The following is a 27807-nucleotide window of genomic DNA, read 5'->3' as shown; positions in this document are numbered from 1 at the left end:
GAGGGGAAACTACTACGGCATCACCGACAAATGTTGAACAAAATGCATCTCCGGTTACACCGGTGATCGGAAGTACTACGGTTCCACCGGGTTCTCAACAACAGCATCCACCCCCATCGCCGCTAAGCGGTTGTTACCTTCTCGTTGTGCTTCCAGAACCTCATACCGCGCAACATACAGATCTCATTTTGAATCGCCTCGCAAAAGGTAAGTGCATACGACTGGTTTCATCCTCAAAACTCCCTTTCCCCTGATTAACATCCGCGTTAACAGGATCGCACCGCGGCTCTTTATAAAATCTAATTTTCCTGTACGTCGATGTAAGTTCGTCGCGGTACTTTTATCGAATTAGTTTATCCACCGCCTCGATGGGTTACTTTCTTTCTCTCCTGTTGCTAGGCGGAGTTTAAGCGAACACCTGCTTCTTATTAGCAAGGAAATCGATCGGTATATAGAGGCATACTTTGATTACTCGTTAATTGTTAATGACCGAGGATTTGTAAAATACTCGTGCACGTGTAACTCGTGCAACGCATTGCCATGTACCTGCGCGTTGCGTTTCTTACGCGGATAAGAAAACGCAATGTATGTAAGTTTGGAAAGAATCGAGATTCGTGCGTAAATCGGGAAATAAAATGAAGATAAATGCGTGGAAGAAGGAAAAAGGTGTAAGTTGGTGCGGCATGCGCATGTTAGATCGGCCTACAGCCACATCCCCGCAGTCCCCAGAACTTGGATCAATAATCCGTCTACGCGGTATCTAGCGAAAACTGTCACTACGACCACAATTGACGATGTTATTTCGTCATCCGTTTTGTACGTTTCGGGTTGAATGAACAACCCTTGTGTATATTTATAGGTGGGCACGTCAGGGAAAGCAGGGGAAACGGGGTTGCTTAAAATTGAAGGAAGCGCGTGCACGCGAAACACTAGTCTAGTCGAACGATCGGAGGGAGAACCGATAGGGTTGCCGCAGGAGGGATGGCAGAAAGACCGATAATTATTGTAATTTTTCGAAATGCGGTAATTTGAAGAAGATTATAAGGGTTTTCTTCTGTTTCTTCGAACGCCAACCCTCTTTCCACGAACCATTTACATATTTCTTTTCACTATACATGCAATTTGCTCTCTTCCACAAAAACTTTGCACCAAGTACTTTTAAAATTCTCTTGTCTTTATACCAACAGTTTGATTCAACTATTTTCAATGTTAATCACGGATATGATAAAAAACATAAATTCGTATACGCGGTCATTCATACGTATCGGAGTATATAGTACGTATGGGTCACTTTGTATGCGAAGAGTACGGTGTAAACGTGTGAGCAGGTTTCATGTGACTCACAGCACGCTTATGTAGATAGATGACGGGCACGAGAAGGTTTGGCAGAGCGGAAAGAAGCCGAGACGTGAATTCATTCGCATACTTACTTATTTTAAGTCGAACCTATATAACGCGTTAACTTTCCAGTTATTTCTCACTGGTACGATCTACCGATAAAATATATAAGATCATCACGCGTTAAATATACGTATACTGTAATTAAAACACCGATTTGGCGGTATATTTGATTGCTTGAAAATTTTCTAAGGATAAATCTAATATTCTCGTAGAATGATAATATTTGGGTTAATAAAGTCAACGAATAGATTCGTGCGGGTTTATACGGTAATGTAGATAATACGGTGAAAAACGATTGATGTGATAATGCTTATGAGGATACGTATGTGTAAGTGCGTGTACTTGCAGATCTCGTAGAGGTAATCCGTGCATACATACGCAAGATAGGAAGGCATACTTGTCGGTATGAATCATGATTGAGAGGACGTGGGGAGCATCGAGAAAGTTGGAGTTATTCGATGCTTGTAATATCCGGAAGAACTCGCGTACGAAGTGTGGGAGGTTCTATCGAATCGAATCGAACCGAATCGAATCGAATTGAATCGAATTGCGTGTCTTCTTTAGGAACTTTGGGTACCTACATACATGTCAAGTATTTTTTGATAGAATCCACCGGGTATAGATTTCAGAACAGATACACCAAAATACTTATTCAGATTTTTTTACATTATTTTTCTTGATAGAAAATATTGTTAAAGAATATTGAAAAATCGATCAGGATGATAGTTGGTGGACATTTAGCAGGGACCGTTACAATTTCATTGTATGTACGTTCAACCGAATATAGTGTATCTAATTTTACCACGACATTCGCCAGTGATTGCTCTCTTGTGCATCGTGCTCTTCTGCTCTTCGAGTCGTGAAACCCCGTTTCTCGATTATAGTTTGTTCTTGAACCTGACCCTTCTATCGTACTGTACATTTTAATACCATGTAATCTTGAAACAGTATATGAAGTAACAAAATCGTTTGGTATTGATTTCTCGTTCTTTACTTTTCTATTCGCTTCCTTCTTCTTCTTTTTCATTTCGTTTCATTATGCTTCTTTCTTTTTTCTGTTGATTATCAAAATTTTTGTCAATTACAATTTTTATTGTCATTATACAATGAAAAGTTTCGAGTGGAACGTTTCAAGATATTGATAATTTATGGTATATTTTTTTATTTATATTCAGTGTTGATTTCAACTATTTCTTGATAACTTTATTTCAACAACAGATATGGAATCAATTTTTAACGCATCTTTGACAAATCCTTGGATCGGGTCTTCGCCCTTGTCTCTTAAAAATATAAATAGCCGCGTATAAGCCAAGTCGATCCCTGTACTATTCTACTGAGATCATCGTACGCGTTCAAATATTGCTTTACTGGTTCGTTCCTTGAACGTGTGGATTCCTTTCTAATTTATTAATTGGTGTCGACGATTTCAAAGTATTTCATTGTAGCACCAGACCAATATGCAATTTACTGGTACATTTCAACATTAAAAAAATGAAATATATATTGAACAAAGTTTGTTTCATTCTCAGTTCTCTTTGTTTCTTTTTCTTTTCTTTTTTTTTTAACACGTAGCTACAAAGAAATAGAGCAACGTTTAATTATTTTCGTATTGTTCGAAATGCAATATTGCTGGTGGTATATTTAAAGAAGCAAAGTAAAGCGATGAACATTAGCGATTAAAACAGGTTGAAACAGCAGTTCGTCATCGACCTCGTTCGACGTTTCCTTTTCTCGCGAGATCAATCGAGAACAACGTTGTCAGCATTATTCGAAGAAAACTCGTTGAAAACTTTTTGACCCTGTTATAGGTAACAAAAGCCTTCGCTTGATATATTTTATATTCTCGTGTGCGCCATACTTGAAGAATCCTCTGGGATATATTTTATTTTAACGCTGTCTTTGTTTGCTTTTACTCTGAAAACAATTAAATTTTCTTACTATCCTATATAAATCAGTATTTCAAGTTGTCCGTGGCGCGAGTTGCGTATGTTGAAAAATCTGTACGAACTTTGGGAACGAAAAGTTGCAGGAAGGATAACGGGAAACCGTGTCTAAACATAGTTGGGCCAACCCCTAACGTTCTGGGCATTCGTCGTCGCCGTGGTCGTCAAGTTAGAACGAAAGAAAGAAAGATGGGAGGAAGAAAAAAAGAGATTGAGAGGGAAAAAAGAAGAAAGGAAGTAAAATGCAAATCGAGAAACGCGATGAAAACGAATGCCTCGGCTTCTAAAAGATGCTATGAGAGGGGTAAATGCTCCGACGAAGAAACCCACGATTTTGTCTATATTTAACTCCCTATCTTCAACTAGGTATACCGTTTTTAAGTACTGCGCGACTTTCAAACGTCACCGTCACTTACGAATTCATCCTTAGCGTATTTCTCTCTTCTGCTTTAATTAAAAATTACTTTTATCGTAATCAACGTACTGTGTACGGTGTCGATTTTTAACTGCTTCTCGGTTTATCGCTGGTTAAATATGTTGCTACTATAACGTATAACTGGAGGGGTGATAGGTTTGGTAAAGAAAGTGTGCAGGGGTTGTGTCGCGTATTAAAAGGTACGACCCCCGACGCACGGCTTCTCTTGTATCATCATTAGGGCTTCCGATCAATTTGACATAGAGAATTTGCTGGTGTGGCTCGATGCGACAATTTCAATGGTTTGAGAGCCACGATTATACCAAACAACGTAGTTATTATAAGAAAAAAATTCTTTCAACGTCACGTTATAAAAATCTTTCCCTTAAATTCATTTTGAATACAAGGGATGAGAAAGATGATTTTAATTCCTAATATAAATTCCTATTATACCATCCATTTACATATCTTGCTTTTGTTTCATCGGCTGAATAGAAATGTTATTAAACACAATGGAAGGAAGGGGGATGAATTTTTGTTCTTTTGATAGGAGGTAAAAGAGGTGGTAGGCAGTGAGGAGAGTGGGTGTAGGATATATATGTACGTATATAAGTGCTACTATGTGCGTCGATCGATTGCCGGCTGGCTGGCTGGCTGACTAGCACGGAACCACGTGACGGGGTGCGGTATTCGTGACGTCACACTACCCCTCTGTTTCATCGGGCTAGCGAGAAATTCAATTTTTTCTCATTTGTCCCTTCCGAGATTTCGTTTCGCTACGATTGAAACGAAAGAAGATAGAATTTCAATGAAATTCTCTGATACAAGGACGAATTAAAATGAAGATAGTTAAATGAGGAATTATTGGATTTAAAGGGTCTTCTCTTTTCTTTTGGAATTTAAACAAATTGACGACCGAGAGAAAGAGATTGCTCGCTTTCTTAACCTTCACCTTACGTTCTTCAGCCCTGAACAAGCCTCGCTGTACGAAGCCAAACTAGTGCGTACTCTTGGGATCGTTATGCGTCGTTATGACCCACTATTACGATCCGTCGGCTTAATACGTGCTAGGTCGCGATACCGATCGATGGAAGATCGAAAGCAAGTATCGTGCGTCTCCTCATCCCCGGCTGTAATGTCGTTGATCTATCGAATCGAATCACCCTGACGGAGCACCCTCCGTTCACGATTCGCGGGATATTTTTTTTCTAAAATGTTTCTTACGTTTCAGGTTTCCTGTCGTGGGATAAGGATAGTTGTCACGTAGATTTAGAAAAAGAATTATTGGCGTTGGTGGCGCAAGCTCCCGAAGGAGAAGAAGCTAGAAATGGTATTTGTATAACCGTCTAATTAATTATTTCGCTAATCGCCGATATGATCCGCTATTAAAATTTGTTCAATGGTCGAACGCGGAGCCGTGACTTGTTTCCCTTAACGAGACCAAACGAAATTTTAGGCGAACGACTGATCCAATACGCCACCGAGAACCTTGTCACGGAGGTTCTCATTCATCCGCAAACGAACACTTTATTACAGTGTATTCGTAATCTTCTTGCAAGTTTCACGAAACATCGACACATTATACACGCCGGCTATACCTTTGGTGGAAATGGTTCCTGGATATTGCAAGTACGTGCAGTTGCTGTTACCTATTAGTAGCGTAATCCTTTTCGCGACTCGAACCAAGGATATTCTGCTACAATATATTGTAGCACATTAGTATTATCAACTGCGCAGATGCTTTCTTTTTCATTCTATCTTTCCCAGTTTTATCTTTCATCGTTATTCCACACTCTTCACCGACAACCTTGCGATCTCGTTTCAGGATGGAACCTTTAGTCTCGCTGATTTTCTAGACGCGTTCAGTGAACACGAAGTGCAAAGAGTTCTTCGCGCCTATGAGAACAGTGTCACAGTAGATATTCATTGCGCCGGAGTCGGCGAGTGGACTACGAGTCGACTGTCGAAAGAAGCCTGTACCAGGTGTGAATTTCGAATAATTGATAAATTAAGGAAATAGCAAACGGATTCATCTTCATTTTCCTTCAGATCCTGTCGAGTTCGAGTAAATCCCGATGACGTCCTCACGGCGGGTGTGCCTGCCATCACCAGTTTCACGAATTATGTTGGACAATATCTCGTTGCCCAGACATTGGACCAGCTTATGGAGCCGTCCGATGTGGTGGGCAACATTAGATTTAGTCATCCAACTTTGTACGTCTTCCCTGGCGGTCAAGGCGATGCCGCACTTTTCGGCATCAACGGTTTCAACATGCTGGTGGACGGTGGTTTCGCCAGAAAGGCATGTTTCTGGGACTTCACCAGACACTTGGACCGTCTCGACGCGGTTCTGGTTACAAGAATAAACAACAGTAACGTGGGAGGCATGTCTAGCGTTCTCCGAAAGAAGCGGGAGATGCACGTATATCCTCAAATTGGACACTTTTTCTGCAACCTAGTCGTGAGTATCTCCTCGTCCATCGAGCAACATAATTATTTCTCCTTTCATATGGAAATCTGCTAATTTGCTAATATGCTCATTTACCGTATTTACGATACTAATCTCTTAATCGAGTTAACCTGATAATGAGTTTAGAGAGAGTATGTTTGTCGATGACCCAGATAGATGCATGCTTGCAACGGTGTTCCGACTTTGAGTCTTGCTCTTTGAAGTGTTGAAAATCTATTCGTTGATCCATCGTACTCTTACACGGAAAAGATTAAACCAGTTTTTCTTTAGTAATTCGCTTTTACGTAATAAAGTCTGGCGAATTTAGCACGGTTATACATCGATATTGCTTTGATTCACGTAACAGGAGAGAAGACAATCCAATTCACCGGACGGGGACAAAGACATCGATCCTTTGATCTTGAATCTTACCGACATCGGCCAAGAGATGGTGGTCGATCTTCGCCGCATCAATTTGAAGGCCCACCCCTGCTACAGGGATCCGGATCCTATCAATCTCTACCACAAAGTAGGCCACGGCACCCTGGACATGTACGTTCTCAGCCCGAACAAGGACAGCCGCGAAGTAAGGGAATTCATGGCGAAATGGCACTCGTCCGATTCGAAACTGTTCGCGGGATCTCACAGAAAAGACTCGAACAACGTAACTTTTCCCATTCAAAATCTCGTCTCGATATGCGCGCTTCTGGTCTGGCAACCGGCCAATCCGGAGGACACGATCACGAGAATTCTGTTTCCCGGCAGCACGCCGCAGCAAAAGATCTTCGAAGGTTTCGAACGTCTGAAACACTTGGAATTCCTGAAACATCCGGTCTGCTCGGCGAAGAGTCTCTCGCCGTCCGCGTCATTGGCGACGCTTCGCGACAAACCGGCCAGACAAAAGTTCAGCCTGATAGAGAAAGACGCGAAGAAGGCGAGCACCGAGGCGAAGAAAGAAAAGAAGGAACCGTCCGACGGGAAAGGAGTGAAGGGTGAAGAAATAGGAAAGGGCGGTACACCGATCATCCCGACGAAGCCTCAAGCGATAGCTGCGGCGACGGCTGCGGCCGAGGCGAAGATGAGAAAAGCCGCAGCGGAGAGTAAGAAATTAGAGGTTGAAGGAAAAGAAACTAAAGAGAGCAAAAAGATGGAGAAAGAATTGAAGGAAGCGAAGAAAGAGAAGCAGCAGGAGAAGTCAGAGGTAGAAAAGCCTGAGAAACGTGACGAGACCGGTAAACCGGAAACGGAGAAAACGACGGTTGCTCCGAAGGAGCCGAAACCGCCAAAGACATCGAGGGTGGACTCGAGAAGGAGAGAAACAAAGGATGCAAAGGGAGTAGCCGCACCGAAAGCTGCAAAGATCGATACCGCGCCGAAGCCTAAGCCGATCGAGAGGAGGGCAAAGCAACCGACTAGCGCGGACAAGAAGGATACCGGTCCGGCCGTGAAATCCTCGCCGACCACCCCGAAGAAGGTGGTGAACGGCGCGGCAACGAAGACGGAGATAACCAGAGGAGGCGTCGCGAAAGGGAAGCCGACGGTAGGTCATAGACCCGTGACCGCGGCCCCGGCGAAGAGCACCAAGGACGCGAATAACAGAAAAGTGGTGGAGCAGAAGAACATAGAAAAATCGGCGATAAAAGAAGCCGCACCGGGGACGGCTGTGAGCGCGTTGAAAGCGACGGCAAAACCGAAACCGATGGATAGAAAAGGAGGTATCAGTCGTCGGGGCAAGCCGGTCAGCCCGAGCAAAGCTCGCGTGCCCGGTAGCCCGGCGAAATCGACTCGCAGCACGCCCACGGCTTCCGTCAAGTCCGACAAAGACGGCGTCGTTCGTAAAACGAAGGGCGACAGGGGCACGACCGATTCGTCCACAGTGTCGACTCCCTCAGGAATCGAAGCGGAAGCGGGAACGCGGCTCGTAGACAAGGGTCTGATGGAAAAGTCGGAGGACATTTCGTTGGATTCGATCGAGAGCAAAGTATTGGCGGACCTGAAAGAGGAACGCGAAGTGGTGGAGGAGATCGAGGCGGTTCTCCAGAAGGCGGAACGTATCGAAGAAGGCGCGAGGAAGGACGATCGTTTCGAGGGTGACGACGAAATTACCGCGGAGGTAACCGATAAAAAAGAGGAAGACATCACCGAGGAGGATGTAACCGCCGAGATCGAGGACGCGCCGAAGAAGGACAGCCTCCGAAAAGGCAGTCAAGAATTAACCGAAGAGGACGAATACCTGATTGTGGAAAAGGAGGAGGTGTACACGGAAGATTCCGCGCAGAGCGGGGACGGTGAACAGAAGCACGTGTTGGACGAGGCCGAGTCGGAGAAGGTGAAAATGTTGAAGGACATGGAAACGGTGAAGGAGAAAGGTACGGAAGAAGAGGTCGAAGAGAAAGAAAAGGACGAAAGCGTGGAGAAGAAACTGAAAGTGAGGTCCAGAAAGGGTGCGGAAGAAGAGGAGGAGGAGGAAGAGGAAGCTGAGGAGGGTGAAGAGGAGGAGGAAGAAGAAGAGGAAGAGGAGGAGGAGGAAGAAGAGGAGGAAGAGGAGGAAGAAGAGGAGGAGGTTCACGAAGAAGAAAGGGAAGAAGAAGAGACTGCTGAACCTATCGATCTGTCGCCCGATCGTCGCGAACGATTGGAAGAAGAGATGAAGAAGGACGCTATCGTCGCGTCGCCGACAGACGCCGTACAACCGAGACACGAAGAAAGGGAGGATTCTGTTAAGAGAGACAGCGAGGATATCACGAAGGAACCGTCCAGTTTGAGCCCGGACAAGTTCGATTTATCCGAGAAGAAGACCAGCGATACCGATTTGAAACCGGAAGCCGATCAAAAGGAGCAAATGCCAGAGAAGCTGGAGGAATCGCAAGAACGCATCTCGACCGTGGAATCCGGTGCCACGACCACGGCGCCGACGCTCCCCGAAGACGAGCGTATACCCATGGACGAAATAAAGGAGGACATCGACGAGAAACACGTTATCGAGGACGTGAAGGAGAAGGAGGCGCCGATAAAAGCTAAAGAAGAAGAGATCGCCGTGGCGGCCGTGACGACGATCACCGGTGCTGTGGTCACTCCAACCCCAACTTCCGTCGGCCTCCCTACCGGAGTTGCCGTTTCCCGCACCGTCCCTACGGTCCCGGTTAAACCGGATGTCCAACAGTTCGACGTCAGACAAGCCACGCAAATGATGCAACGCGACATCGTCAAGACACCCGACGAAGTGGCCGACTTACCCGTTCACGAAGAGGTCGATCCGAAATTGTATCGAATGGAGGACTTCGAGAAAGAGAAAGAGGAGAAAGTATCCCCGCCGATACAGGAAGTCAAAGAGCCTCCCACGCCACCGATCAAAGAGCAAAAGGGAGTGTTCAGCTTCTTCGGCAAGGTTGCCGATAAATTTGAAAAGGGTATCGACAAGTTGACGAAGAAATCGAAGAAGGAGCAGGACAAGGACACTGACGATAAATCTTCATCCAAGTCCAGCTCGCCGAAGGAGGTGAAGGTGCAGGAGAAGACCCTTCTCGAAGAGGTCGACATGGACAAAATGTTCCCGAAAGTGACCAAGCCTGCCGAAAAGGTAGAAGCACCACCTGCTGAAAAAGAAACGAAGGTCGATCTTAGAAAACCTTCGATCGTCGAAGAAACTGCCTTGAAAAAGGAGGAGGTGAAACTCGAGGAAAAACCTGCCGTTGCAGTTCCCGAGGTTAAAGAAAAACCTGTCGTTGCAGTTCCCGAGGTTAAAGAAAAACCTGTAGAAGAACCAGTCAAGGAGGAGAAGGAAATTAAACCCGTGCCTGAATCTAAACCCGAAATCGAACCCGAAATTGTATCGAAAACCGTACCCGAGTTGGATCGCAAACCTGCACCCGCCACCGAGGAACTTGTAACAGGCGAAACAAAGGATATTGCTGTTGTCCCAGAAAAGAAGGAGAAAGAGAAGGAAAAAGAAAAAGAAATAGAAAAGGAAATAGAAATAGAAAAAGAGAAGGAAATAGAAATTGTAAAAGAAAAGAAAATAGAAATAGAAAAAGAGAAGGAAGTAGAAGCTGTAAAAGAAAAGGAAATAGAAATAGAAAAAGAGAAGGAAATAGAAATTGTAAAAGAAAAGGAAACAGAAATAGAAAAAGAAAAAGAGAAGGAAATAGAAATTGTAAAAGAAAAGGAAACAGAAATAGAAAAAGAAAAAGAGAAGGAGGAGGAAGAAAAGAAGAAAGAAGAAAAGGAAGAGATAGTAAAAGTCGACGCTCAAATTGGAAAGGAAGAAGAGGTGGTCGAAGGAGTAGAAGAAGACACGGAGGAAATAAAAGCATTATTGGAAGAAGCATCAAAGAAATTCAAGACAGTGAAGGATAGCTTAAGAGATTCTTTGGAGTCCTTGGAAGAGAAGATCGTTGACGAGGAGCCTGAGGAGCACGCGGTTTCAGCTCCTCCAGTCAAGGACGTCGTTAAGGACACTTTGGAAGGAGTCGTGGAGAAACTGGAAGCGATCAAGCCGCACATTGAAACCGTATCGACCGAGAGTAAAGAACCCGAGAAAGTAAAATTCGACATAGCAAAGGACGAAACTTTCGAAGCGGAACACGAAGTAATAAGTCTGGTGACAGTCGCGGCCGATGTTCCGGCTCCTGGTATCCCGGTGAAGGACGTGAAGGAGGCGGTGCGCGATGTCGGAGAGGTCCTCGCAGGAACCGCCGGTATCGACATCGAGGAGAAACCGAAAGATGTCATAGAAATCGTGAAGAAGGTCGCCCAAGTATTGAAAGAAGACGATATTCCGCTGGAAGTGTTGCTGGAAAAACCGGCAGCAAAAGAAAAAGAAAAGGAGATCGTGATCGAGAGCGAGGATAAGAAACTCGCAGCGATCGCGATGCCAACCAAAGTCGGCGTTACCGAAGTATTTCCCCATCCGCAGGAAGAGATCGAGGAGCTGGTCGAAGACAAGATTGAGGTCGCGCCGTCGCCGGTTTCGATCGAACCGCTTGAAGAACCTTGTGTAAAATTAAGAAAAACCACGGAGGAGATCCGCCCTCCGCCGGACGAGAAGGAGAAGGACGAGCGCGACGCGAAGCAGATCTGCGAGGAGATCCTGAAGGAAGATTTGAAGATTCCTGTAGGAAAAGAAGCTGCACCGCCGAGCAAGAAAGTCGAGCCTTTAAAAATGGATGTAATGGAAGCTGGAATAGAGGATATCTGCGTAAAGAAGCACACTGAAGCGGACGAAGAGGAGACTGTGATCGGTTTCGATCAGAAGCTTTCACCTGCGAAAGCGGAAATCGTAACCGTTTCCGCAGGTTCTACACCAGCATCCCCTAAATTTATCACCGATAGAGAGAAACAATTAGAGGGCCGCCGAATGTCTGTTCAACTAGCGGCAGAAATAAAAGCGATCGTCGACAAAGCGGATCGCACTGTGACAGAGATCATCGAGGAACTCGTCGTGAAAAAGAAGCGAATCACGATCGAGATCATCGAATATATTATCACGATCAAACGAGTATCACGGGAACGCATAATCTACATGATCCACGAGATTATCATAAGAAAAGGACTTTCCGCGAAGGACGTTGTCGAGGATGTTGAAATGTTGAAGATCGACGAAAAGTTGATTTCGACGGAATTGAGGATGGACGTGGAAGAGCATATTTTCAACGAATACATTACAAAAGGAATTCGTGTAATCACCATTCAAATAATCGAAGAAATATGCGTGAGAATGATCCTCTCCAGAACGATCGTGATTCGAATCATTCGGGAGATCATCTCGCGAAGGACGATCGACATTTCTGTTGCCCCGGACGTACCGCTGGAACCGGAAACAGAAACGAAACCAGAGAAGGAGGCAAGCCCGCCGTTGCCTGCTGATGAGAAACTGGAAAAGGAACCATCCCCGAAATTGGAGGAAAAAGAAAAGGAGCCTTCACCAAAATTGGAAGAAAAAGAAAAGGAACTTTCACCAAAATTGGAGGAAAAAGAAAAGGAACCTTCTCCACAATTAGAGGAAAAAGAAAAGGAACCTTCACCAAAATTGGAAGAAAAGGAACCTTCTCCCAAACTGGAGGAAAAACAAAAGGAACCTTCCCCGAAATTGGAAGAAAAAGAAAAGGAACCTTCACCAAAATTGGAAGAAAAAGAAAAAGAACCCACCCCGAAATTAGAAGAAAAAGAAAAGGAACCTTCTCCCAAATTGGAGAAAAAAGAAAAAGAACCCTCACCGAAATTAGAAGAAAAAGAAAAGGAACCTTCTCCCAAATTGGAGGAAAAAGAAAAGGAACCCTCACCGAAATTAGAAGAAAAAGAAAAGGAACCTTCTCCCAAATTGGAGGAAAAAGAAAAAGAACCCTCACCGAAATTAGAAGAAAAAGAAAAGGAACCTTCTCCAAAATTGGAGGAAAAAGAAAAGGAACCCTCACCGAAATTAGAAGAAAAAGAAAAGGAACCTTCTCCCAAATTGGAGGAAAAAGAAAAGGAACCCTCACCAAAATTAGAGGAAAAAGAAAAGGAACCTTCTCCAAAATTGGAGGAAAAAGAAAAGGAACCGTCTCCAAAACTGGAGGAAAAAGAAAAGGAACCTTCACCAAAATTAGAGGAAAAAGAAAAGGAACCGTCCCCAAAACTGGAGGAGAAAGAAAAGGAACCGTCCCCAAAACTGGAGGAAAAAGAAAAGGAACCTTCTCCAAAATTAGAGGAAAAAGAAAAGGAACCATCACCAAAATTAGAGGAAAAAGAAAAGGAACCTTCCCCGAAATTGGAGGAAAAAGAAAAAGAACCTTCACCAAAATTAGAGGAAAAAGAAAAGGAACCTTCACCAAAATTAGAGGAAAAAGAAAAGGAACCTTCCCCGAAATTGGAGGAAAAAGAAAAAGAACCTTCACCAAAATTAGAGGAAAAAGAAAAGGAACCATCACCAAAATTAGAGGAAAAAGAAAAGGAACCTTCCCCGAAATTGGAGGAAAAAGAAAAAGAACCTTCACCAAAATTAGAGGAAAAAGAAAAGGAACCTTCACCAAAATTGGAGGAAAAAGAAAAGGAACCTTCACCAAAATTAGAGGAAAAAGAAAAGGAACCTTCACCAAAATTAGAAGAGAAAGAAAAGGAACCTTCTCCAAAATTAGAGGAAAAAGAAAAGGAACCTTCACCAAAATTGGAAGAAAAAGAAAAGGAACCTTCACCAAAATTAGAGGAAAAAGAAAAGGAACCCTCCCCGAAATTGGAGGATAAAGAAAAAGAACCTTCGCCGAAATTGGAGGAAAAAGAAAAGGAACCTTCACCAAAATTAGAGGAAAAAGAAAAAGAACCTTCCCCGAAATTGGAGGATAAAGAAAAAGAACCTTCGCCGAAATTGGAGGATAAAGAAAAGGAACCTTCTCCAAAACTGGAGGAAAAAGGAAAGGAACCTTCTCCAAAATTAGAGGAAAAAGAGAAGGAACCTTCACCAAAATTAGAGGAAAAAGAAAAGGAACCATCACCGAAATTAGAGGAAAAAGAAAAGGAACCTTCCCCGAAATTGGAGGAAAAAGAAAAAGAACCTTCACCAAAACTAGAGGAAAAAGAAAAGGAACCATCACCAAAATTAGAGGAAAAAGAAAAGGAACCTTCCCCGAAATTGGAGGAAAAAGGAAAGGAACCATCACCAAAATTAGAGGATAAAGAAAAGGAACCATCACCAAAATTAGAGGAAAAAGAAAAGGAACCTTCCCCGAAATTGGAGGAAAAAGGAAAGGAACCATCACCAAAATTAGAGGATAAAGAAAAGGAACCTTCTCCAAAATTAGAGGAAAAAGAAAAGGAGGAGGTTGAAGAGGAAGACGTAGAAGAAGACGGTTTTGTTCGCATCGAAAGTAGAAGAGTTTCAAAAGACACGATTTCCCAGTTGGACCAGAAACCGACAAAGGCACCTGCCGATCGTCCGGAGCCGACTAAAGAAGTCGAAGAGAAACACGATCGAGAGACTGAGAAAGAAGACGACTTCGAAGCGGTTGAGCAGGAGTTAAAAGTGCGCGATGTACCATCGATCGTTTCCGACGAGAAGCGTGTAATCGATTCGTTGTCAGCTAAACCAGATGAATCCAGGGAACGAGAGGAAGCCGAGGAAGCCGTGGAAGAGGTTGGTGCCGACGTTATCGAAGCTGATGAAAAGTTCGTGCACGAGACAAAGGAGAAAGCGGAAAAGAAAGATACAGGGATCATTGAAACGCGCAAAGAGGAAATCATTAGTGAAGATAAGAAGTTGAAGGATGTTGTCGCGAAAGCGGAAACACCAGCAGAAATAGCGGAGTCTCTTGATACCGTGGAGAAGTACTTGGATGAAGCAAAAGAAAAGGAAGAGGAGCGAGTTGTTGGTAAAGTGGTTGATAAGGAAAAACCAGAGGAAGTTAAAGTTGAACCTGAAGAGAAAAAAGAGGATATACCCGTTGGGAAACCTTCTGACCAAGTTGCAGCAAAGGAAGCAGCAAAACCAGAAGCACCTGTCGTCGCTGAAAAGGACAAGGAAAAAGATAAACCAAAAGAAGAAAAAGCAGCACCGCTCGAGAAGGAAGCTGAAGTGAAGGAGGTACCAAAGGATGTTCCATTGACTAAAGCTGCCGAACCGATCGTTGACGTTGATCTTAAACCAAAAGAAGCTGTAAAAGAGAAGGAGGACGAAAAAGAGAAAAAGGAAGTTGAAAGTCCTGAAACAAAAATCGAAAAAGAGAAATCGAAAACTCCGTCGCCGGTTCGGGAAGAAGTAACCGAGCCTTCGAAGGAATTACCCTCGCCAGCCACCACCCCCGCCACCATCACTGCCAAAGAAACGCACGACGTCAAGGCGAAGCCCGAGGAAGACGCGGGATTCGTTCGACGGATGTTGGTGACAGCGAGCAGCGAGGACGGCGGACAAGAGACGGAAATCTGCGCGACCGACAGCTCCGCGATCAGCAAACCGATCACCCCCGACGATTCCTTGAAAGACACTTCGATTAAATCAACGCCCGATAAAGATTCTTTGATTACCGATAAAGATTCGCTGCGTTCCGAAACGAGCAGTCCGGAGAAGGATAGCATCTCCGAGAAATCGGCAGCAGAACTTAAAGATGTTGGAAAAGTAACGCCCGAGGACAGCCTGGAAAAATCACCGGTCGATCGTTTCGATTCCAGTTCCCACGAACTCGAAGACAGTTTGGAGAAGGCCGCAGTTGTTGAAAAACCGAAGGAACCGGAGAGCATTCCCGTTTCCGTTTCCGTCAAGGAAGAGCTGCCTAAATCTCCAAAGGAGGAATTACCTAAATCCCCAAAAGAGGAATCGCAATTGGAAGAGGCGAAGAAGATCCCCGAAGTGACCCCGAAGACTGAAAAAGCGATCGAATCACCGATCGCGGAGAAGGCGCCAGTCTCGGTCGAGAAACGCCTGAGCCTCGCCGAAATGCTTGATGCCGAAATTCCCGCGGAGGAAAGGAAAACTTTGGACATAGGAGTAGTAAAGTCACCGGAATCGTTACGTTCGGAAGACGTATCGCCGGCAGAGACGATCTTCGAGAAATCGCCAACGGACAAAAAAGAAACGACACAAATTCTAGACGCGATCCAAGACTTAGAACCATCCGACGTAGTTGTTTCCACGACTGAAAAGTCGCCGATCGAAGCAGCGAAGCCTGCATCGAAAGAAGCGTCGCCTGAACGAGTCGAAGAAGAAAAAGTAAAATCTCCTGTTGAGAAAAAAGAAGAGAAAGCAATTGTTGAGACACCGCACGAGAAAAGTCCCGAAGCAGCTAAAGATAAACCGCTGGCTAAAGATGAGAAGGTGGAGGAAGGAGAAAAGGAAACGATTGTCATCGACAAAGAGAAACCCGAGGAGAAGGATGCGAAGGTGGAGGAAAAGTCTCGTACTCCGAGCATAACTGCACCAACTGCATTAGATTTGAAGGAAACAGTTGAAAAACAGCTGGAAAGCCCACCGAAGTCTGCTGTTGAGGCGAAGATACCCGAAGTCGATAAAGACAAATCTCCGAGTAAAATTGAAGAGAAAGTGGAGAAAGAAGAGGAAAAAGTAGAAACGATAACAGACCTGAAAGCACCGAGACGCGATTCGAAGTCGCCGAGTCCGGCGGAGTCGATCGCCACGGAACCAAGGAAATCCGTCACGGAAGAATCAAAATCTCCTAGTATTTCCCCGGAAAAACCAGAGCCGAAAGTGCTCGATAAAGATATCGATAAGGAGAAGGAGAAGAAAGCGATCGAAGAGCCTGTGAAAGTCGATGAAAAGACGACGGAAGAGAAAATATCTCCGCCTACCGCGGACAAAGTAACCAAAGCAGACAAATCACCTGTAGAAGATATCGTAAGCGCGAAATTGCAGCCAGAGATGGAACGGAAGGAATCAGTTGAAACGTTGTTGAAAGATGATTTGAAGAAACCCGAGGAAGCGAAGAAAGTTTCTGAACTACCGATCGATACAGTCGAACCGAGCAAAGACACCGTTGAGGAAGCGAGTGGAAAATCAAGCCCAGCTAGCGTCGCGAGTGTCCATGACGAGGACTCAAAACCATCGATAGATCGTTCGAAGTCCCCAAGCATTGTTGGCGAAGCTGTAGATTCCAAAGATGTCGAGGTAAAGGAGAAATCCAAGTCTCCTGATGCAACGCCTGCTCCCACCGATCTGAAAGAAACAGTATCGCCGACTATTACTGAAAAACCAACAGATTTGAAAGAAGACATCGTGGCGACGACGGTGGAGAAATCTAGGTCACCCAGTGTAACGAGTCTTCCAGCAGAATCAGCAGATATCATAGATCGTTCGAAATTGCCAACCACAGTGGATGAAGTTATGGAGAAGAAAGATGTAGAAACTGTTTCTGCTGCTGTAGAAGAGAGCAAAGAAGCGAAGGAGCGTTCGAAATCGCCGAGCATTTCAGGAGAAGCAGTCGATTTAAAGGATACTGTGGACGTGAAAGCGGTTGAAAAATCTAGGTCGCCCTCAGAGGAGCTAAAGGACGTGAAAGCGGTCGAGAAATCTAGATCGCCCTCAGAGGAACCAAAGGACGTGAAGGTGGATGAAAAATCTAGATCGCCTTCGGAGGAGCCAAAGGATATAAAAGAAGTTGAAAAATCTAGATCCCCTTCGGAGGAACCAAAGGACATAAAAGAGGTTGAAAAGTCTAGATCTCCCTCGGAGGAACCAAAAGATGTGAAGGTAGATGAAAAATCTAGGTCGCCCTCAGAAGAGCCAAAGGATGTGAAAGCAGTGGAGAAATCTAGATCGCCCTCAGAGGAACCAAAGGACGTAAAATCAATAGAGAAATCTAGATCGCCCTCGGAGGAACTAAAGGACGTGAAGGTGGATGAGAAACCTAAATCACCTTCGGAAGAGCCAAAGCTCACAAAAGAGGCTGAAAAATCTAGATCGCCCTCGGAGGAGCCAAAAGACGCGAAATCAAAATCACCGAGTATCGCCGACGAGATGATCGATGTAAAATCGGCCGAAGAACCCACCGATCGTTCAAAATCACCCAGCATTTCTACGGAAGACGTGTCTGCTAAAGAAGCAGAGCGATCCAGAACGCCTAGTGTAACCAGCATTCCTACCGTGGAACCAAAAGAAACCTCTGACAAGTCTAAATCCCCCAGTATCTCAGAAGAGCCAATAGAAAAAATCGTATCTTCCGTTGTGACAGCTGCTGCTCCAGTCGTAGACGCGAAGGAAGGTTTAAAATCGCCCAGCATCGCAGGTGAACCGACCGATTTGAAAGACCTCGACGCAGAATCGATCGAAAAATCGAGGTCCCCCAGCGTGGCCAGCATCCCTGCAGAATCAAAAGAGCCAGACACCAAAGCACCCGAAAAATCAAGAACACCGAGTATATCGAGCATTACCGTAGAACCAAAGGAAAGTACAACCGCTTCGAAATCGCCGAGCATTTCCGGAGAAGCTGTAGACTTGAAAGACGTTGACGAAAAAGCAATCGACAAATCGAGATCGCCAAGCATAGCGAGTGTTCCCGCGACTGAGCCTAAGGATTCGAAAGAACCATCAAAGTCGCCGAGCATCGCTGGTGAACCGGTCGATTTAAAAGCTCTTGAAAAATCTAGATCTCCCAGTGTGACGAGTGTGCCCGGAGAATCGAAAGAACCCACAGATCGTTCCAAATCTCCGAGTATTTCAGGAGAGTCAGTCGACGAGAAAGCAGTTGAAAAAGCTACATCTCCTAGCGCAGAAACTAAAGAAGATACCAAAGAGCCTTCGAAATCGCCGAGTATCGTCGGTGAGTCAATCGATTCCAAAGTGTTGGACGTTAAAATAGAAGAAAAGTCAAGATCTCCCAGTGTGACGAGTGTTCCTGAACAGAAGGAAGCAAGCGATCGCTCGAAATCGCCTAGTATTTCTGGAGAAGCGATCGAGTCGAAGGAAGTTGACGCGAAAACGATCGAGAAATCTAGATCGCCTAGTGTAACAGATACCGTTGCTGTCAGCGCTGATGTTAAGGATTCAAAGGACCACTCGAAATCACCGAGCATCGCGAGTGAACCAGCAGACATCAAAGATGTCGACGTTAAATCCGACGAAAAATCCAGGTCTCCCAGTGAAGTTAGCATTCACGGAGAGTCGAAAGAAGCGATTGATCGATCAAAATCGCCCAGTATTTCTGGGGAGGTGATCGATTCGAAAGACGTCGAGGAAAAAGCAAGCGACAAATCCAGGTCTCCTAGCGTAACTGGCGTTCCTGTCTCTGCTCCTGCACAGAAAGACTCGAAGGAACCTTCGAAATCGCCGAGTGAACCTTCCGAATCGAAGGAGCTCGACATCAAAGTCGACGAAAAATCCAGGTCTCCCAGTGTAAGCAGTGTTCCCGGAGAGTCGAAGGAAACGATCGACGGTTCGAAATCGCCAAGTGTTTCGGGAGAGCCGATCGATTCGAAGGACATAGACGAGAAAGCTGTAGATCGTTCTAGATCGGCTAGCGTGGCGAGTGTTACCGCTACCGTCGAGCGGAAAGATTCAAAGGACCGTTCGAAATCGCCGAGTATCGCCGAGGAAATGGTTGATTCGAAGGCGTTCGACGAGAAAGCAGCCGACAAATCCAGATCTCCGAGCGTGACGAGTCTAACAAGCGTAACAAGCATATCTAGCGCTCCAGTGATCGAACCGCAAGACCTCAAAGACCGTTCGAAATCGTCGAGCGTTGCCGAGGAACCCACCGAAATGAAAATTCTAGACGTTAAGATCGGGGAAAAATCAAGATCTCCTAGCTTGACGAGTACTCCAGGAGAATCGATCCACGAAGAGGCGTTGGACAAATCCAGATCATCGAGCATCACGAGTGTTCCTGTAATCGAATCGAAGGATGCGAAGGACGATTCTAAATTGCCGAGCATCGCGTCCGAGATTGCTGATTTGAAGGATATTCACGCGGCGGAGGTAGCTGAAAAATCTAGGTCCCCCAGTATTGTCGGCGAATCGAAAGATGTTTCACCCACTGGAATTCCAGCGGATGCCAAAGATAAATCAAGATCACCGAGCGTATCCAGCGTTTCCGTCGAATCGAAGGAAACGGAAGATCGTTTAGAAAAATCACCGAGCATTCCCGAAGAAGAAAAATCTAAAATCCCTGGTGTAACCGAGGATGCAAAGGATCATTCGAAATCGCCGAGCATCGCTGACGAGATGACTGATCTGAAGGACCTCGATACGGAACCGATTAAAAAGTCCAGATCTCCCAGCGTAATTAGCCCTGCGGAATCGAAGGAGAGCGTAGATGCTTCCAAGTCTTCGCCTACTTCCACCGATGTGCCTGAGCCGAAACAGACGGACGCTAAAGTAACCGATAAATCCAGAACACCGAGTATTTCCATGGAATCGAAGGAAATCGCGGATCACTCGAAATCGCCGAGTATTTCCGAGGAAATAGTTGAATCGAAACGCGTTGGAGAAGTTCATGAGGTTGACGAGAAGGTAGTGGACAAATCAAGATCTCCTAGCGTGACGAAAGAAACGGTGGATCATTCGAAACTACCAAGTATTTCGGGAGACGTCGTTGATGCAAAATCCGAGGATAAATCTAGATCGCCGAGTGTAACTAGCGCTCCTGCGATCGAACACAAAGATTCGAGATCGCCGAGTATCGCAGCTGAACTGGCTCTTGATGTTAAAATAGCAGAAAAATCGAGATCTCCTAGTGTAACGAGTACTACAGGAGAATCGAAAGAAGCGGATCATTCGAAATCGCCGAGCATTTCGGGAGATGTTGTTGACGAAAAAGTAATTGACAAATCCAGGTCTCCTAGCGTGACCAGTGTGCCTGGAGAATCGAAAGAAACAGCGGTTCATTCGAAATCGCCGAGCATTTCGGAAGACGTTGTCGACGAAAAAGTGATCGACAAATCCAGATCGCCGAGTGTGACAAGTGCTTCTGCGATCGAGCCTAAGGATTCGAAAGAACCATCAAAATCGCCGAGCATCGCTGGCGAACCAGCAGATCTAAAGAGCCTGGACGTTAAGACGGATGAAAAATCCAGATCTCCCAGCCTGACGAGTACTCCCGGAGAATCAAAAGAAGCAGCTGATCGCTCAAAATCGTCGAGCATCTCCGTAGACACGGTCGATTCGAAAGAATCTAGTGACGTTAAAAAGACGATCGAGGAATCGAGGAAACTCAGCGTATCCTCCGAAGCGAAGGATATCAGCGGAGTTGCATCGAAATCGCCATCGCCGAGCATCACCGGAGAGGCGATCGATTCTAAGGATCTTGACGCGATTACCATTGAAAAATCCAGATCTCCCAGTGTAGCGAGTATCCCGGAGAAACCGAGAGCACCGAGCGTTTCTTTGGAGCCGTCTCCTCCGAAAGACGCTAAACCCGATAAGTCTGGAACGCCTAGCCCGTCGAAGGAAATCACAGAGGAGAAAGAAAAATCGCCTGAAAAAGAAAAAACACTCAAAGATGACAAATCTCCATCCGAAAGTTTGCACGAAACCAAAGATATAACACGATCGATCATCGAAACGGTTGTTACCGTCAAGAAGGAAGAAGATTCGCAAAAATTGGAGGAGAAGAAACCATCAACGGAAGTGACGTTGGAGAAGAAAGTTGAAATTGTTTCGAAAGCAGCAGAGAAAGAGGAAAAGATGACAGACAAAAAAGAGCAAATGTCTTTCGAACCGGGCGCACAAACTGCCTCGCCAGAGCAAATGAAAGGACGGGCATCAAAAGTGTCAATCGAGAAAGAAGCCGAGATCAAAAGATACGTTTTAGAGAATTATGCATCCAAAAAGAAGGAGATCACAGCCTCTGCGATAAAAGAAATCTGTAGAATTTACTCGGTGTCCGAATCGTTGGTGATAGATATCATCGTGGACACGGTTTCCATCGAAGAATGCATGCGTAAAGACATAATGGGTTTAGATATCAGCAGCGAGGGTAAACTAGGTAAAGCATTCGCGGAGGATAAAGCGAGTACGAGGAGCATGAGTCCAAGTTCGGACCAGATCCCCTCCGACAAATCAACGCAGGATAGTCCGGCACGTTCGGAACCGCATATCGACGAGGAGATTACGATATCGGAGGAGAAGAGGACCGAGATCGAGAAGCTTGTAGAGGAGGAGTACGTTAAAAAGGGGAGGAAGATCACAGAGTTGATTTTAGAAGAGATAATCATAAGATCCTCTCTGCCCCGGTACATTATTTTGGAGATAATCGAAGAGATCATTTGGAAGAGGAAACTCTCGCGAGAGACCGTGATAGACATCGAGATCTATCAAGAGGAAGTCAACGACGAAGAGGTGAAGGCTGCCGACGCCGCTATCGTCGCCGCTTACGAAAGAGGCGAGGAGCAACGCTTCCGTCTCGACGCTGGAATTAAACCTTCTTCCACTTACGATTACAAGGTATCCGAGTACTCGGAAGACGCGGCCAAACGACGCTCGATAACCGACCATCCGGCCAGTTACGAGAGTCAATTCCAGAAAGCGTTCGCGTCTGGAATGACCGAAATACGTACAACTCACATTACCACACTGTCAGGTAAATCAACGCCAGATCTGACCCGCGACGGAACACCAGATTCCACCTCTGAACCCACGGCTTCCACCGTCGAGAGGGTCGATGATAAATCAATCGGAGGTGCTGCTAGAAAATCCGATCTTGCCGCTTCACCGGACGAAGATACCATCTGTACGATACGGACGACGAAAACCTCGATCGTCCAGGAACCAGTGGAAAAGCGTACCACGCAGATGGTCACCGTGTTGAAGGAGAGCAAGATCGGTGAACCGGAAACTATTCTAGTCTCCGAGGACTCGAAGCAAAGCAGGAAAGTAATCGATTGGGAGGAGCAGGATGAACCCGAGACGATTCATAGGATCGTAAGGCGGGAAATTATCGAACAGGAGGAACCGGTGGTGATTACCAAGGTTATCAAGCGCGAAGTGATCGTACCCGAAGATGAAGTTCTCGAGAAGGAGGATCTGGAAGAGTTGAAGACGACAGTGACGAGCGGGGAAACGGTTTCCCGGCTGATCGAAACCGTCAAGACTGAAGCAAAGAAAATTCTGGTTACTGAGAAATTAGACGAAGGAAAAAGTTCGGTAGCCGATACATCTTCTTCCGTCGAGAAGATTAAAAGCAGCGAAGAAGTTGTAAAAGAAAAAGAAGTGAAAGGAGGAGAAATTGAAGCTAAGGAAAAGAAGGTACCTGGAAAAGTAGAGAAAAGTGCCGTCGCTTCCGACAGCAGCATCCTTCATTCTCAACTTCCCGAACGAACTTCTACTCCCGATAGAAGACCCGACTGCAGATCGTTAACAGGCACGCCGGAAGGCTTCCGATCAGGCGAGGTAATCAGGACCATCATCACCACCACGAAGACGGTGTCCGACGATGGCGAGATCGTAACAACTACCAGGGAGGTCACGGAAACGACCAACGAGAAAGGTGAAACGATAATTTTGGCGGAGAAAGTTGACGTGAAGGTAGACGAATACATACCCAGCAAAGATTGCATCGAACTGCATCCACACGCAATTGAGGGTACATCGAAGACACCTGCTTTGGAGGATACGAAGAAAGAAAAGGAAACGGAGGGAAAGCCGATCGAATTCACCGCGGCTGATATGAGTAGCAGCATTTACGGCCAATTACCCGTTGTCCCACCCGAATCCGCTCCCGTTAAAACGCTGGACACCGTTCGCAAGAGCACCGATCCCATTCCCATCAAAACTGATCAGGATTACTCGTTCAAACGATTCACCGTGGAGAAAGAGTACGCCGGTGCGTACGAGGAGAAACACGAAGCGAAGAAGTACATCGACGATGCTGATCTCGATTTCGAGAAAGCCCTGATGGAAAAGAAGGAAACGAAAGAGTCGTCGCAGAGGTACACGAACGGTAGCGTTCGAGGAGAAGGTTCCTCCGAGAGGACCGTGCCCCAGGACGCTGCTAAGGAAGATTCAAAGAAGGATTCGAAGAAGGATTCGAAGAAAGATCCCCTGGAGGGCTGGGGTACTCCTTTGGGTCTTCCTTCCCCTAAACCACCCCATAAATTTAACTTGAAGAACACTGTACCGAGTACAAGTTTCGCGGTACCATCCAATTCGACCCAACACCTTCCGACAACTTCCAGCATCGAAAACGATGTGCGACTAAACGTCGATGTAATTAGCGACTGGGACGAACCGCTTGGATTACCTTCTCCGGCTCCCGTGACCAACGAAATGTCGAACAAGGCCGCGCCAGGAACACCGAAGAAGGAAAAGAAACAAGCGAGAAAAGTGTTGTCGGAGAACTTGAAGAACAAGAAACGCTCGGAGAGTCCTGCGAAGAATGAGAAGAAGATCAAGGATTCGAAGAACAAGATTCAACCGGTGTACGTTGATTTAACCTACGTTCCTCATCACGGAAATTCCTATTACACTTCGCTGGAGTTTTTCAAGAGAGTCCGTGCAAGATATTACGTATTCAGCGGTACTGAACCGAGCCGAGAAGTGTACGATGCATTGCTTGAAGCTAAACGGACTTGGGAAGACAAAGATCTCGGTAAGTTGTTACCTTTTTCGTGCCATTTTTATGGATATTTCGAATGTTCGTTTCATTCTTCCTTTTTATCATTTTAGAAGTGACCATGATACCAACTTACGACACGGATACTCTGGGATACTGGGTGGCCGACAACGAAGAGGCCCTAGCTGCGAATCACATAGACCTCTCCCCATCGGCATCCCGTTGCACCATCAATCTCCAAGACCACGAGACTAGCTGCAGTGCCTATAGACTCGAATTCTAGGGATTGGCAGCCTGCTCAGCCGTGATTGTCGAGTTCTGAGCGGAGCCCGAGGTGTAACACCGTCGCTTTTCGTTTACGGACTCGTTTCCCGTCGAATTGATCGAGTACGCGCCCCGTCTTACACTCTGTTGTGCCTAAAACTGTGTGCGCGACTCCTGAAACTCGGCGATAGCTTCGCTCTTAAGTCTTAAGGGGAGGCGACAACCGTTTAGGACTTTCATTCAATTTCCTTTGTTCGCACATATTCGATTGGAAAGAAAAAGAATGCAAAATCACCTTCGACCGGTAAAACGGGCTTGGATTGTTAAGGCTCGTTTTATCGGTCGAGCACCGGTTTCAAAAGTCACATTTCTTTTCGATGCTTGACGATTCCTAACGTCCTATAAAAGACGTCGTCAATTTTCCAAACGTTTCTTCGCGAAGCTAAAGAACGCGCAAAATGCAACTCTGAGAAGTCTCTCCTTGATACCGAATATTGGACAAATGATTTTTTATATGTCGAGTAAAGAAAACTAAGCTGCATCAACTATACTAAACAATCAGGCAGTCACGATGAAAAGAAAGAAACGACGTTGACGGCGAAGAAGAATTCTTCGTAAATTTCTAAAATTTCTGTCATTCGAGAGGTTAATTAGAACTATTGTTATCTAGCCTGATACGTGTTCCACGGCAAGTTTCCGTAATGACAATTAAAAAATCAACTTTCTTGTTGTAAGTGTCTATTCGTGTATAGGTAACCGACTAATATACTTCCGGATGTGTTATAGATAGGGATTATCTGTGTCCTATTCACCTATACCGTAGAGTGTAGAGGATAGAGATTCGATGAGCGGTGAGTTGGAAAAAAAGGACGTGTCGGCTATCAATTGAACGAACTAAACGGAAGCGAAAGAAAAAGGTTTCTCGCGTTAATGATCGTCATCGGTACATGTACCGTGTTCTATTTCGGATACGTCACTCGAATCCATCTAGACGAGAATTTAGCGAGGAAAGTCTTGGATATCTAGCGAAAAGCGAAAAACCGCGTCGCGTCGCGGTACGGCGATAAATAAACTCGTACAACATCCATCCAGCGGACAATGTCCACGTTCGATAATTTTATCCGAGCGAAAATCTCTGATTCACGGTGCTCCGTTTCGTTTGGGGAACGCCGGGAACAGAGCTGATCGCTCCCCTAACGAATTCCTTTGTAGATATTTTGTAGAAAATCGATATTTCATTTGAAACAAATGAAAGAGATACTAATTCTGACGATGAGAGTGAGACAAGCGTGAAGCGAACATGATACACGCACCATTTTGACACACGACCAAACGATTATTGCGCTGCTGATTCTTGTCGGTTAATAAGAATTTTTAACAAACCGAATATACTTATCCGATGTACGGATATTATTACACTTTCTTCGGATCTCATAGAGTCTGACGATTCTGATATTTGCCCTCGAAAAAAAGAAAAAAAGAAAAAATACGTACGACTAATTATTCTTTTCGACGCGTTACTGTTATCGGAACAGGCACTGTCAAAGAAACTATTCGACTAACAACGTTCAACACCGCGACGATTCAGTTTTTCGTACTTATACAACTCGTCTTTCTGTTGCATCGCAATGCCGAAACGCGATACGTTGCATTCGAGCAACTATTGCTTCAATTGTCACGATTATATCTGGTGACGGCAATGACGACGACAATGACGAAGACAATGACGACGACGAGGACGACAACTATGATGATGTTGAGAGAATGATGATATTGATAATGTCGATGGGTGATAACGCAACCTAACGACGACAAGGACGATGATGATGATGATGATGATGGTGATGGTCATAATAATGACAATGACAAAGACGAAGACGACAACGACGACGATGATGACAATGGTGATAATGAGTGATTCTAAAACATGATTAATAATCGATAATAATCAAAGAATGAAATAATCGTTTTACAGATTAACCGCAGCGTGATAGATTGTGACAATACATGCTTGAATATGTTATGTTTTTAGTTATTTTATAGCGAAAGAAAAAGGGACAGTGAAAGTTAATAAAAGAATGAAAAATGTTGTCGTCGAGCGACGGGTCATTGCCTAAAATAATGTACACCGATTTCTTTTGGAAATTTACAATAATCGTATTTGCTTATCCGACGACGATGTTCTAATAACAAACGAGAGTTGAACAAAGAGAAAAAGCCGTGCGATTCTCTTACGGCTTACGGCTTATAGTGATTTCGAGTTCGAATAAATCTTCTAATTAGCGTATAAGTTTCTTACCATTCATTTATTGCCGACAGTCTCAAAGTAATCGTTTATTTTTTCACGTGTACCTACGTTACGTTTAATTTATTTATTTATTTATGTATTTATTTACTTTTTATAGAATAGGTTATTTATGTACATAGTAAAATTAATCATTCATTTTTCTTTTCCTTTCTCCAGTCAAACAACTGAAAAAATTATGAATATCCTACGAATTTGTAATTTCCAATATTTATTATGATTTATACTTATTACTTTTACTATAGGACATAGGGGCTCGCATTATCATTACCATCATCACCATTATCATACTTAAGACCGTAATTATTGTCATTGTTACATATAACCATCATTAATGTTGCTAGTGGTAATTGTTGCGATTCTTTCTTTTTTTCTTATTATCACTATCATCGCGTTAATCATTATTATTGTTACTGTTGTTGCTGCTGCGCCTGCTGCTGCTATTGTTACGTTTCACACCAACACCGATGCGATCGTTATACCGTCACTGTCATCATCGATCGCTGATCACGATTCAGAACAATTTCTTTGTTCCCGATCGAAGAATCGAGAACGTAAAAGGGCAATGACGAAGCATGCACCTATGTGTTTATGTATTATTTATTGACAAATATAAATGACCAGCTGTTTAGGTAGGATATTAAAATTATGAAATTGAATTTAATAGAAAGGAGAGAGAGAGAGAGAAGCAAACGAAGGCATTGCCGATCGGTAAACCAAAGCGAATGGTTCAATATACTCGTCGGCAATTCTGTATGGCGAAAAGAACAAATTTAAGTTAAGAAGGAGAGGAATATAAAAGTTAAGAACGAGCTTTCATTAAAACAGTTTAGAATAAATATGAAGATGAAAAGAATAAAAAGTATATATATATATATATAATATAAAACACGTTCACACTTATACACGTACATATTATACGCTCAACACGTACACGCATATACAGACAGACAGCCAGACAAACACACGAATATATAAAAGATAAATACAAGGGCAAAAGAAAAAAAAAAATAGGAAGAAACTTAATTATGCGAATAAAGAGAAGAAACAGAAGATGAGAGAAA

The 27807-nt window shown here is 44.6% G+C and overlaps 1 protein-coding gene across 1 annotated transcript; it reads left to right on the top strand.

The window, feature by feature from the left end:
- Nucleotides 1-8: 8 nt before the first annotated feature.
- LOC114873718 (microtubule-associated protein futsch-like) lies at nt 9-26725 on the top strand (the record flags this gene model as incomplete). Its single annotated transcript, XM_046286674.1, has 10 exons — nt 9-207; nt 4991-5089; nt 5216-5388; nt 5585-5742; nt 5809-6220; nt 6576-10178; nt 10470-12748; nt 12810-12814; nt 13324-24210; nt 24288-26725. Coding segments are annotated over 10 exons (17985 nt in total), but the record flags the coding sequence as incomplete, so codon positions are not given.
- Nucleotides 26726-27807: the final 1082 nt, after the last annotated feature.

Source organism: Osmia bicornis, chromosome 8, assembly GCF_907164935.1.
Source record: "Osmia bicornis bicornis chromosome 8, iOsmBic2.1, whole genome shotgun sequence".
Classification (NCBI taxonomy): domain Eukaryota; kingdom Metazoa; phylum Arthropoda; class Insecta; order Hymenoptera; family Megachilidae; genus Osmia; species Osmia bicornis.
Note: the sequence above shows the minus strand (reverse complement) of the source record. Positions and strands in the feature narration are given on the sequence as shown.